This window comes from Corvus cornix, chromosome 5, assembly GCF_000738735.6.
Source record: "Corvus cornix cornix isolate S_Up_H32 chromosome 5, ASM73873v5, whole genome shotgun sequence".
Classification (NCBI taxonomy): Eukaryota; Metazoa; Chordata; class Aves; order Passeriformes; family Corvidae; genus Corvus; species Corvus cornix.
Genome location: NC_046335.1, coordinates 1,921,079 through 1,933,620, shown reverse-complemented (window position 1 = coordinate 1,933,620; position 12,542 = coordinate 1,921,079). Strand labels below are relative to the sequence as shown.

Below are 12,542 nucleotides of genomic sequence, written 5' to 3'. Positions count from 1 at the left end.
GGAAAAGCTTATGCAACCCACACCACTCTGTCAGGTACTACATGTGGGATTTCTAAATGTAAGAGCAAGTTCAAAGCTCAGGCTCCATTTTAAACCGAGGATCAGTGCCTGGCTATGTTGGCATTAGAATACATTGGACCTGCTTGGGCTGTGTGGCTGCCAGAGAGGCAGAATCTGCTCTGAAATAACCAATCCTGGACACCAAAGACTCGTACATCTGGCATCCATTTGAATTTTTTCTACCTACTTCTGCAGACGTATTTCCTGCACTGAGTATGTGGTGGTTTTTACACCTAGAAAATCACACCTCCTTTCAGGCCTTAATGACTCTCCGTGCAGTGAGTGCTACTTCGAATTCCAGCATTCCTCTGCTCCCTATCCCCACCTTTGGGCTTCTTAAGTTGTTTAGCATTGATTTCAGAGACCATAGGTGAGCTTTGCCCAGAATTTCAGCTGCTTCTCTGAAAATAATTGGGAAAGGCAGCTATAAATGCTTTCCACTTTGCAGTTTCACAGAAGCTTCTTTTGACTGAGGGAACCCAGGGAGACAAGTCCCAACAAGTCTGAGGTAATTCTGGTGTGACTTTCATTGCACTGGCTGCCCACAAAGCTGAATGCCATGGTACCTGATTAGCCCATGAGAAGGATTACACGACGTGGCTGCAAGGCTGCAATCCAGATCAGTCCTACATCCTCCTTCCTCCTCCTTTTCCTCCACATCTCGAGCCTCTCTGGAAGCATCCCAGCCTCTGGTGTGAAAGATGGAAAGCTTGGCCTGGTGTTTGGTACAAGCATATGTGTGGCTATAAATATATATAATATATAGGTGGTGTAGCCAAACTGGGGCCTTTCTTCCTGCCTCAAACAGAGGGGTACAGGCTAAAAGTCCTGCCTGTCCCCACACGTGTACTTCCTCAATGAAGACCTGTTGGAGCAGGGTCAGAAGAGGCACAAAGATGCTCCAAGGGCTGGAGCCCCTCTGCTCCAGGCTGAGGGAGCTGGGGATGTTCAGCTGGAGAAAAGGCGGCTTCAGGGAGACCTCAGAGCCCCTTCCAGGGCCTAAAGAGCGTCCAAGAGAGCTGGAGAGGGGCTTGGGACAAGGGTCTGCAGTGACAGGACAAGAGGGAATGGCTTTAAACTGAAAAAGGGTAGATTTAGGTTGGATGGGCTATTGGGAAGAAATTCTTGGCCGTGAGGGTGAGGCCCCAGCACAGGGTGCCCAGAAAAGCTGTGGCTTCCTCTGGATCCCTGAAAACGTCCAAGGCCAGGCTGGATGGGGTTTGAAGCAACCTGGTCCAGCGGAAGGTGTCCCTGCCCAAGGCAGAGGCTCGGCACTGGATGAGTTTTAGGGTCCCTCCCAACCCAAACCACTCTGAGATTCCATGAGCCCCGGACGTGGCGGCCACAGGGTCGCGGGCAGGGCAGCGCCCGGTTAACAGCCCCACGGCAGCGGCTCCCCGGAGCGAGGCCGGCAGGAGCAGAGCGGGGCCGAGCCTGAAGCGGAGCAGGCGGGGAGCGGGGCCGAGCCCGGAGCGGGGCCGAGCCCGGGAGCGGAGCCGAGCCGGGAGCGGAGCCGAGCCGGGAGCGGAGCCGAGCGAGAGCGGAGCGGGGCCGGCGTTGGCCGCGCCGGGGCGCTGCGGCGGCGCGGAGGCGCTGCCGGCCCGTCCCGTCCCGACCCGAGCGACACCCGGCTTGGCTCGGCCGCGGAAGGAGAACGAGAAGGAGGAGGAGAAGGAGGAGGAGGAGGAAAAGGAGGAGGAAAAGGAGGAGGCGGCGGCGGCGGCGGCGGTGCTCCCCTCCCTCCCTCCCTCCCCGGCGGGAACAAAGGGCTGCGGCGCGCAGGTAGGAGCCGGCTCGGCCTGGCCGCCCTGGCGGACGGGCCGCAGCGCCGGCGGCACCGCAGCTCCCTCCCCGCCCGGCCCCGCTCCCCGCCCGCTCCGGCGCTTCCTGGTTGCCCCGGGGAGCCCCGGGAGCCGCGGAGGGCGCGGCTGCCCGCCCGCCTTTGTCTGGGCCGCCTGGAGCCCCCCTGAGCCGCCGTTGCCGCCGCAGGAGCCATGGGCCGGGGGCCGCCGCGTTAGGAGCATCCCGGGGCCGGCGGGGACGCGGCGCTGGACATGGAGCCGGCGGCGCGGGCCAGCGGGGATATCCTGAGGCGGAACCCGCAGCAGGACTACGAGCTGATCCAGCGGGTGGGGAGCGGCACCTACGGCGACGTGTACAAGGTGAGCGGCGGGGGGGGCCGCCTCTGGCAAAGCCGGAGGATTCCTACTTGTGTGAGAAAGGATTGACTGTGAGCGAGGTGAGGCCCTGGCACAGGGTGCGCAGAGAAGCTGTGGCTTCCCCGGGATCACTAGAAGTGTCCAAGGCCAGGTTGGATGGGGCTTGGAGCAACCTGGGATAGTGGAAGGTGTCCCTGCCCATGGCAGGGGGTTTGACTGAATGATCTTGAAGGTCCCTTCCAACCCAAACCAGTCTGGGATTCTGTGCTTGCAGCACCAGAGAAGAGTCTCTCTTACCGCCGCCCCTTCTTGGAGGTTTGAATTGGTGAATATCGCGGGCGATACTTCCCACGTTACTGCCCAAGGAGGTAGAGGATATCTCTTGGCTATACCTGTTTGCAGAACGCATCCAGTTAAAGCACCTGATTAAAAGGGTGCCACTTTATCCTCGAGGTTAATAATAGCCCGTGAAAGGCAGAAGCAGATTAAAGCTCTTCAGAAGCTGGAACAGAGCTCCTGTACGAGGTAGAGTTAGTGCAGCACATCAAGTAGATGCTCTTGGAATGGTGCATACAAAAAGTGACCTTGACCATGACAGGGAATTGGAGCTGGGTGATTTTTTAGGTTCCTTCCAAGCCAAACCATTCTGGGATTCTGTAATTCCGTCCTGGTGTGCACATCGCCAGAACCACGGGCATGGGGGGCAGGAGGTGCAGGCAGTGGTGTGTTCTCATAGGAGCTCTGTCCACAAACATCAGGGATGTTCCTCATACCTCAGGGATGCTCAGCAGCTTTTAGGTCTGGGTGGATTGTAAAGAAAGCCTTAAAGGTTTCAACCTGTGCTTGGCAATGTGCGTGTTCAGCTGCATGGAGAGAGAGGCTGTGTGATGTTCTCCTTTGTAGTGCTGTTGAGTGTGTTTAAAATAGACCTGACACAGCCAAGTGTGCAAGGGAGGGTGTGTTACTGTGCCACATGAAAGGCAGCAGTAATTGCTTCTGCTGGGGGAGGGCTCTTTGCTAATGCTCAAATTGAAATTTTATAGATGGATCCTGTTCCCACCACCCCTTTGAAATGGTTACTTGTGACCTCAGGGAGTTATTTCTAAAAGTTTTTGTGGTGCGTATTTACCTTCCTCTTTTATTTTTTTTTTCTCCTACAGTGTTGTGCACAGATCAGTGAACTTCTTTCCTAGGGATTCTAGCAGTAATCCTTTAAAAGAACATTTCAGCTGTCATAAATCTGGAACTCAGCATACCTTGAGCTGCTTTGTTTGTGTGTGCCTGCCCAGTGCAGGGCAGCATGACAAGAAATAACCAGGCAGCACGACAAGAAATAACTAGTTGTATTGCAGGGAAATGTTTTTGTGTCATCTCTTTGTGGAAAAAGAAATATTCTGCTTCTCATTATCCTGGTAATTAGTGGAGAGCTGTGCTGACATGTCATCCAGCTTCCGGTTCCGGAGCTGGGTTGGATGCATGGCTCTGCTCCGTGCCATGTAAACACATCCATCCCCTTTAAACAAAAAACCCACAACCCTCTGCCCCCCCCTCCACTCTGGGCTATGAAGAATGTGCCTTCCACTCCTGAAACGGTTTCAGATAAGGAATAAACCCAAACTTTCTCCTCGTGCAGCCTGGTAAATTTAAATCAAAGTTTTTGGCAGCCGTTTCAGACGTTGTTAGGAGTCTGAAACAAGTATAAAGTTAATGAGTTTAGAGTAGTTTGAGAGGCTGCATTTGTTTCTAGGTCATTGGTTTGCTCTTTGTTTTTGTAAAGGCCTGCAACAGGGAGGAACTCTATCAAGGGAATACTGAATCAGATGGCACTGCCTCTTATGACAAATATGCACAGCAAACTTATTTTTTAAAGTCATTGATGTTATGATAATCTTAAAAGGTAAACCTTTTTTTTCTTGAAAGGACTTAACATATAAACATTGTACTTTTATTTTTCTTAGTCCCTGGTAAGTCTCAGTGCAGATGGCATACCTTGTACTCGTTGAGGGCTGTTGGAAGTGTTTATAAAATGCATTTATTAGTGAATATCCAAGTGTTTCTATGTTGCAGAGCTCAGGAAAGGTTTGCTGGAGAGTGCTCTTAAATTAAAATGGAATTTTCCCCTCACCTCTTCAAGTGGTTTCTCTGCTCCTTCACTAATAATGAGTCACCAGCGTCTCCAGCACGGTTGTTTTTGGGATGTCTAAGCCAGGCAGCCTCTCTGATTGTGGGACATCTGCCTCTTCCTCAGATGCTTTTTGGTGGTGGTGGTTAATGCTTCAAATTCTTCTTGGGGCATTTGGTAGCTTTTAGAGTAAATTGGCTCTTTTTTGGATGGTGAAGGCAGAGGTTAAGCAAATATTTCTCTTCACTATTAGGTTACAGAAGAATATTTAAGGCTTTTCCAAAATTCTCCTGCCCACTTTGCTTTTCATTGCAACCATGAAGGCTTAACACAGAGATGTGTTTTCTTACTGTTTGTGGGGTTTATTTCTCTTGTCTGTCACATGGCACACAAATGGTTGATTGTAGGATTGCTCCTAAGTGCTGGGTTGTTGATGTTGTTTTAATATCTTTTTTTCCCCAAAATGCATTTCAGGGCTGGGGAGAAACCATCTGTAAATAAACTCTTGTCTATTCACAGCCTGTGTAAATAGATCCAAGTTTGGGTTCAGCAGTCTTGGAAGTAATTTCCATTACAATCCTAACTTGTTAGTTGTCTCATCTGTGGTGGGAAAGCTTTTTTCTTTTTAATAGAGGATATTAATATCAAACCAGTTCTGATCCATTGGAATAATTTATCCCTTACAGCATTGCACCAAGGTATCTTGAATTACTGACTTGTGAAAGAGGCTGTAATAATAACAAAGATGAGAACTGGAACTTAATAATATGCTGATTAAAAACCAGTCTTTTTTTGTCCCTACTCTCTCACAAATCTACTCTGGCTTTCCTGGAAAGGTCTTCCCACTGTGGTTATAAAAATGAACATCTCGAAGCAGTGTTTAAAAATGACATAAATTTGTTCTGTTTGCACTCTGAATTGCTTCTGTTTCCTGCTGAAATAGATGTTGTGTGTGTGTGGTTACTGGAGAAACACCATTTGACTGGAGTCTTGGAGCAGAAAATTTTAAAAAGCTGCTGGAGACTGTAAATGGATTTTAACCTCCAGCACGAGGAAGTGGCTGGTCAGATCCCATCCCAGGTAAATTCTCAGTGTGGTTAGATGTTTCCCAGGATGGGTTTTCACACCAGCATGACCTGTGAGTGAACCTGCAGCTTTTCAGTAGGGCTTTGTAGTCCTGATTTGTTTGAGGCTGGTTTGATAACAAGGTCATGCCATCAGCTGTATAAGCACGCGTTTCTGCAGTCCGTGGTATTTTCTGGAGGTACTTGGAATAGCGTAAGACTGGCCTGTTTTGCTTAACTTGTGGAATTTGGTTGCATCAGAACACCCAGTCATTTAGTTGTGTGTAGTTGAGGATCTTGGTGTCCTCAAGGGACTTTGGAAAACAAGAGTTGTATTTGGGGGATAATTTGCTGCTGCTCGTCCTTCCTGAAATTTCCTGTGTGGATTTTTTTATTGGAGTATTTCTTAATGGCTCTGAATAAGTTTGGTGGGGAGATTATGGGGAAATGTTCAAGTGTCCACGGGCCAGGTTGGAGGGGTCTTGGAGCAACCTGGGCTAGCGGAGGTGTCCCTGTGCATGGCAGCGGGGTGGAATGGGATGAGCTTTAAGGTCCCTTCCCATCCTAACCATTCACAGGGCTTGGCTTTTTGTGTTTTTCATTCCAAGTGCCCCAAACAGAGTTTTAACTGATCCTTGGTTCTGTAGAGGGGAACAAAAGGGTGGTTGATGTAAATGGATGTAAATTCATCCTTGTTGAATGCTGTTGTTTGGCAGCTGAGCTGGAAGGCCATGGATGTGCCGGGCCCAGCACTGGGCCGGCCGCTCCCGCGGGATGAATAGCGGGATGTCTGTCCTCCCCGATGATCAAACATGACCTTGTGCAGCAATTCTAAAGCTGGCTTGTTTGGGGTTTTCCAAGCAGGATTGTGAGCAGTGCCACAGTGGCTTTCTTTAAAAGTAAGCACAAGGGACAAGGAATGTACCAAATTAATGGCAGAAACTGCCTGTAAACAAGAGAGGCATTTTTATTGAATATCATGAAAATTTCATTCTTTCTGGAGTCACCTGCTCAGTCTCTCTTCTCTTGAGATTATTATCATTATTTTTTAATCTCCTTCACCAAATAAAGGCATTAACTTAGAAGAAACCTCCAGTGTTTTGCCACTGATTGCTGCTGGAAAATAGTGAGCAGTGAAATTGGATTGTGGCACACACAGACTCTGCTCAAATTCAATTTAAACAACAAAAAGATTTGTTTTACTTTCTTTGTGTTTTTTTTTTTTTTTTTTAAGGTTGCCATGAAAGTGTGACTCTGTCCAGTTTGAATCAGGCTTCAACCCTGCTTGTGTGGTCACTGCCTTGTTCTCAGAGCTCTGGATTATAATTCCTGGTGCAGCCAAAGGCTGTTGAGAACCTGTATTCGATGCTTAGAAAATAATTCTCAATGTCATTCTAATCTCTCAGATAATGAAAGTTTATCAGTTAAAGTGTTTTACTGCTTAAGTCAACAGGTTAAGAACAGAGTATTAAAGGGTTTTTTTGATACCAGAGAAGAGTTATGGCTGTGACAGCTTTTAATCACATATTCCCAACTTTATACAAATATGTTTTGGCAGCTGCAGACCAATTGGGTTTGGCCATCCCTGACTCAGCACTTCTGTCCCTGGTGAATATAGGTTGCTTCCACATATAAATGACCATAAAACATCTGTCATGTTGGGGGATTCCACTCTTCCTCTGCAGATCAAAGCCTTCTGGTCAGCAGTGTTTGCTATAGCCATGCCTGAACTCCGTGTGCTCTTTTTTCCATGTGAAGGGTGTTTGGAATGACATCAAACCAGTGCTCTTGAGCTTTTTCTTATTGCTGTGGAGTTCCTCTTCTGGGAAATGGCACACTTTTGTTTTAGGATGCAGTCAGTAGGATTTCTCTTTTGAGAGCTAAGATGCACAGTAGCTTGTTGACACCCTCTGTGAGGATATTCAGGAGTGGAAGGTGAAACCTTTGCATTTCCATTTGTAATGTTTGTAACAGCTTTTTTTATTAAGGATTTGGTTTTTGATGTGGAATGTTCCAAGCTGCTTGGCATTAAATATTACATCCTGTCACTCATGTTTCTCTTTACCAGGAACTGTAGTGACAGGACAAGGAGTAATGGGCTCAAAGTGAAAGAAGGGAAATTTAGGTTAGATATATGGAAAGAATTCCTGGCTGTGAGGGTGGGCAGGCCCTGGCACAGGTTTCCCAGAGAAGCTGTGGCTGCCCCTGGATCCCTGGAAGTGTCCAAGGCCAGGTTGGACATTGGGGCTTGGAGCAACCTGGTCTAGTGGAAGGTGGCAGGGACGGAACTGGATGATCTTTAATGTCCCTTCCAACCCAAACCATTCTGGAATTCTGTGGTTTCTGTTAATGGGAAGTTACATGGTGGGAGTAGTGTTTCCCCTATGGTTATTTCTCCCTGTCTCTTACTTTGAGGAGCAGGCAGTCTCCAAAATCTTTAAAGTAAGGTCTAATTTCTTCTCAATGTGAGATATTCATTAAGAGGAAGCAAACAGTGCAAGTCACACACCACCCACCCCTCAACAACAGAGACCTGAGAGGGAAGAACAGATCAAAGATCAGAACATTTGCCTGCCAGGATCTGCTTCCTTTCTCTCCAGAAGATGCAACGGTCATTTTCACTGCCAACATTAGGATAACTTGGAAAGCATCCAGGATTTCTGGGATGAGTGGCTGAGCCCCAGTTCTGTCAGAGAGGTGCGTGGTAGAAGCTCACAGATCATCCCTGTCAGAGGGAGCAGCTCTTCCTGTCAGCAAGGCCGTGACGGAGTTTGGCAGCGCGTTCCGCTGACACCAGCAACTGTCCGTCCTCATTCCAGCTGGAAAAACAACCTTCCCTGCTACCTTTAGCTGTGTTTGGCACCTGCTGCTTGCTTAGAGCTGGGAGTGAAGAGGAGAGGCAGCATCAGCCCAAAGTGTTTCCAGTTCAGAGTGATGCAAAACAGGTACATCTCCATATTCATGAAGTTGTTCTTCAGCTCAAGGCAATCTCAATGCCTTGTGGTTGAGATTGCCAAGGCTTTTCACAAGGACATGGAGTGATAAGATGAAGGGGAATGGCTTCACACTGACAGAGGTCAGGGTTAGATGGGATATTGGGATTAAATTCTTGGCTGGGAGGGTGGTGAGGCCCTGGCACAGGGTGCCCAGAGAAGCTGGGGCTGCCCCTGGATCCCTGGAAGTGTCCAAGGTCAGGTTGGACATTGGGGCTTGGAGCCACCTGGGGTAGTGGAAGGTGTCCCTACCCATGGCAGGGAATGGAATGAGTTGGGTGTTAAATCCCCTTCCAACCCAAACCATTACGGGATTCTGTGACTTCCTCACACTTTGCCATTTCATTAGGTTTTTGGATTTTAAATTTCCAAAGAAGAATTCTTTCCCAGTTTCTGAAGGATTCTTAGCAGTAAGAGCACTCAGCAAGGTTTGGTGGACACAGCAGCCTTTGATTTTGGGAGTTATGCTGGTCCCAAATCCGTTCTGGATTTCCAATAAAAAATCACATATGGGGGCTGGATAAACTCTTCCTTTCTAGGTGGACAAAAAATTGTGAGTTTGGCACGTAGAGGTTTCTGTTCTGCTCTTCAGCTTTCTGAATTCTTTCACCCAAGTGTTGGAGTGATTCATTTCATCCAGCACAGTGGATATTGTCAGCAGGGTCCTCCTCAGCCAAAGCTTACCTTTTTCCATGATGGATGGAAAACACTGTGTGGAGAAGCTGCAGCTTGACTGTATCTCAGGAGCTTGAGTGAAAGAGCACATGAGAGGATGAGCAACAGAATTGCTTCCAGGATTGTCCTCTTCCAGTACTTTCACCTAGTCCCTTATCCTATGTGTTGCTCTGTGTATTTCTACTGACTTCTGTTCTTCTAAAGATAGTAAAAAGATCACACAAATGTAGTCAGGGATACCCTCAGAACATCCCAGTCCTGGTGTCCAAAACTGCTGCATTATTGATCCTTCAAAATGGCATCTTTAATGCCAGATTTGATATCTTGGCACGTTGGAATTACTCCTCCCCCAAGTGTATTTTTGTGTCTTCTGCATGAATATAGTGTCTGGGAGGTTCATGTTTTCACAGAGATGAGGAAGATTTGGCTGGAGAAAGAATGTCTGAAAAAAGAAAACTGAATGAACCATATTTTCAGCTCAGTGTGAAAAAGCTGGATTTGTAGGGGGTTTGAAATGTGAATTTTGAGACATTACAGAAAGGCAAGTGCTGCTTCTCTTCAGAGTGAAGAGGTTATTGCAGAGGGACTCTGTTATCTTATTGATAAGAAATCATTCCTAAGGGGATCTTTTTAAGTAGCTTTGTCTTGTGCAGCATTAAAGGCATAACTTCTTCTCACAGTTGAGGGGATGGTCCACCCCAAAAAGCTGTATTTTTGTCCTGTTCTCAGCTCTGTGTGTGATTCTTTGCTGATCATTGCTGTTGAAACAATAAAGAATTGAGTTATGTTTGCCTTAACTTGCTGTTTGACGTACAGACAACGCAAGATCAGAGTTGAGTTATAAACATCAGGCTCCCAAAGATATTTGGGGGATTTAGTCATTAATCCTGTGGGAAGATATGTGGTAAAGTCTCTTGTAGAGGCACAGAGATGCAAACATGGTAGGTAGAAAGAGTAAAAGGGGGTGCCATACCATCTTCTATGGGTGTATTTTCTTTTGATAAAACTAAAAGAATTAAGATTTGACAGGAAGCAGTGCCTGATGGGTGCTCATTGCTCTCAGTGATGGAAGAGCTTCAGGTATTTGTGTTTTATTTATGAGGCCTTGGGAAACAACAGCAGCTGAAATTTGGAGGCATTTGGTCTACAGTGAGTAAAGGGAGAGTATTTGATGTGTCCCTTGTAGATATTCACAGCCGAGACCCCAGAGAGTCCCCAGATGAGCAGTTTCTGATGAAACCATTTCGTTTTCTCAGGCATGTGTGTGATTAAATTTAAAGTACTGGTTGAGCTCTGATCCTCTGATTCTTGGTTAATTATGAAGAGGCAGGAATAACTTCTGGATTAACACAGAGCCTTCTAAACTTTGCCAAACAATTCCTGTCCTGAGAGTCTTGTTTTTAAATGTGGCTCACAGTATCAAACAGGACAAAGGGATTCCTGAGGATGGATAAGGAGATCTTGATTTTTTGGTTTCATGATCCATCAAGCAGCTGCCTGTTCAGGGCACATGAATGTGGATTTTTCCTTTTTCTCATTCCGTGGGTGTTGAGGTTTGTGTAAATCCTGCATTGGGATGTCTTGACTGTGCTGGCTCGAGGCAGCTCCAGCAGGGATGGAGGAGGAGGACAGGCTGTGGCTCTGCTCCATGAAAGCATTATATGAAATTCCCCATCCCTGGAAGTGTTCAAGGCCAGGTTGGACGGAGCTTGGAGCAACCTTGTAGTGGAAGTGTCCCTGCTCACAGCAGTGGGGTGGAACGAGGTGGTGTTCAAGGTCCCTTCCAACCCAAACCATTCCATGATTTTAGAAGGAACTTTCCCTGCGTGCTTTATTGTGCTTCCTCGAGCGGAGCCGAGGGATAGTTTTGGGAACAGGGAAGCAGCCAGGCTGCACAGAGTCTCTACCACGGTTTCCTCTGGCTCTCTCAAGCACATTCCTTAGTGGTGTCTGGCTGGGGAAGGCTGGTCCATGGAAAATGCACACAGCTGCTGGAGGGAGAGCATTATGTTCGTTGGAGATGGGAGCAGTGGGAGAGCCGAGTGTCCGGCCTGGGATGGAGGGATGGGCCCTCCCCAGGGATCAAGCAAAGGTGAATTAAAAACCCTATAGAAACAGGATCAAGAAACTAGAGTATAAATAGACAAGAGGAATGAGGCAAGATGGAAAATGTTCTCAAGTGTGTTAAAATTTAAAAATACTTCTTTTAAAATTCCACTTAAATCATCAGGCCAAATTTACCAGAATATTCTAATTATGTAATAAGATATATTACTTGAGAGCACGGTTTTGGTTCATCTTTCAAAGTAAAGTGAGGAAGTCACTGGCCAAGTGCTTGAAATCAGGGGACTGAAGTGAAACTGGAGCTCAATCACTGTAGGTGAAATTGTAGAAAAAAGATTCTTATTTTCAAGTGACATCTTGACAAAGTCTTGTTTTCAGGTGGCATCATTTACATGAGTTAATCAGTTAAAATTAAGAAAACAATAATAAAAAAAATCAGACCAGTTTTTTTCCTCTGTTCTGGCTAAAAATAAAGTGTGAGAGGATGAGATAACTTGCACGATTTTCAGTTATCCTCTGTAATGAAATGGCAGCATATTTCCTCTTTACTTCATCAGCAGAAGTGCAAAACCTGTTTTATCTGTAACCTTTTTCATGTACCAGCACATTTAGAACTTCGATTTTTCCTCACTAAAAAACCTACTGAAATGTCATTTCTGTTTATTCCAACAGAATTCCAGGTTCTGATTTTGAATTTTCTCCTGAATTAGAAATATTGCTGGTCGTTGTTTTATCACCATAAAATGAAGACTGTAAATGAATGCTGGGGTTTATTTTAGTAGAAACAGCTGTCCTGGTATCAGAAAGAAGCATCAAATCTTACCCATCTCCCACCCCAAGAAGGTGACAATTGATGCAGTCCAGATGCAAACCAAAGCTTAATTGTAGAGCAGAAAAAGAATCTTCCAGCTTCTATTTTTAGCTAATTTCCCTTTAACTTCTTCAATTATACAACTTCTTTATTCATTCTTTCTGTTCTGGTCACTGTTTTATTTAACAATAACAACAATAAAGAGCAAAACACTGACCTGTTTTCTTCATCAAAGCAAATTTATGGCTTGTTCCTTTTAATTTTGTAATTGTGAGTTCATCTCTGAGGAGCTGAAATTTTAAGGAGGCGATTACTGAGCAGCTTTGTTGGAGGTAGATTTTTCTCCTTAAATCTACATTTTCCACCTGAATCTCTCTAGAGTCTATCAGGTAAATTGTGATAAGGAAAAGGAGTTGATACAGATTTTTGCCTTTGGTTTGCAGGGTTTCATATAACACTTGCAATCTCAAAATTCCATTTTTTTCCCTTTAAAATGCCAGTGGTGGCTCCTCAGTTTTGCCTTTCTGAAGAGACACATCTCACCGTGTTAGCTTACAAAGCAGTAAAAAATACCTTTTTCTTTGGTAAAGAAGT

General features: G+C 46.2%; 1 protein-coding gene across 1 annotated transcript in view; it reads left to right on the top strand.

The window, feature by feature from the left end:
* Positions 1 to 1,919: 1,919 nt before the first annotated feature.
* MAP4K5 (mitogen-activated protein kinase kinase kinase kinase 5) overlaps positions 1,920 to 12,542 on the top strand; it is a 54,990-nt gene continuing 44,367 nt past the window's right edge. Inside the window, 1 exon segment of the mRNA XM_039552036.1 lies at positions 1,920 to 2,222. Coding sequence (XP_039407970.1) covers positions 2,115 to 2,222 — 108 coding nt within the window. The 5' untranslated portion in view covers positions 1,920 to 2,114.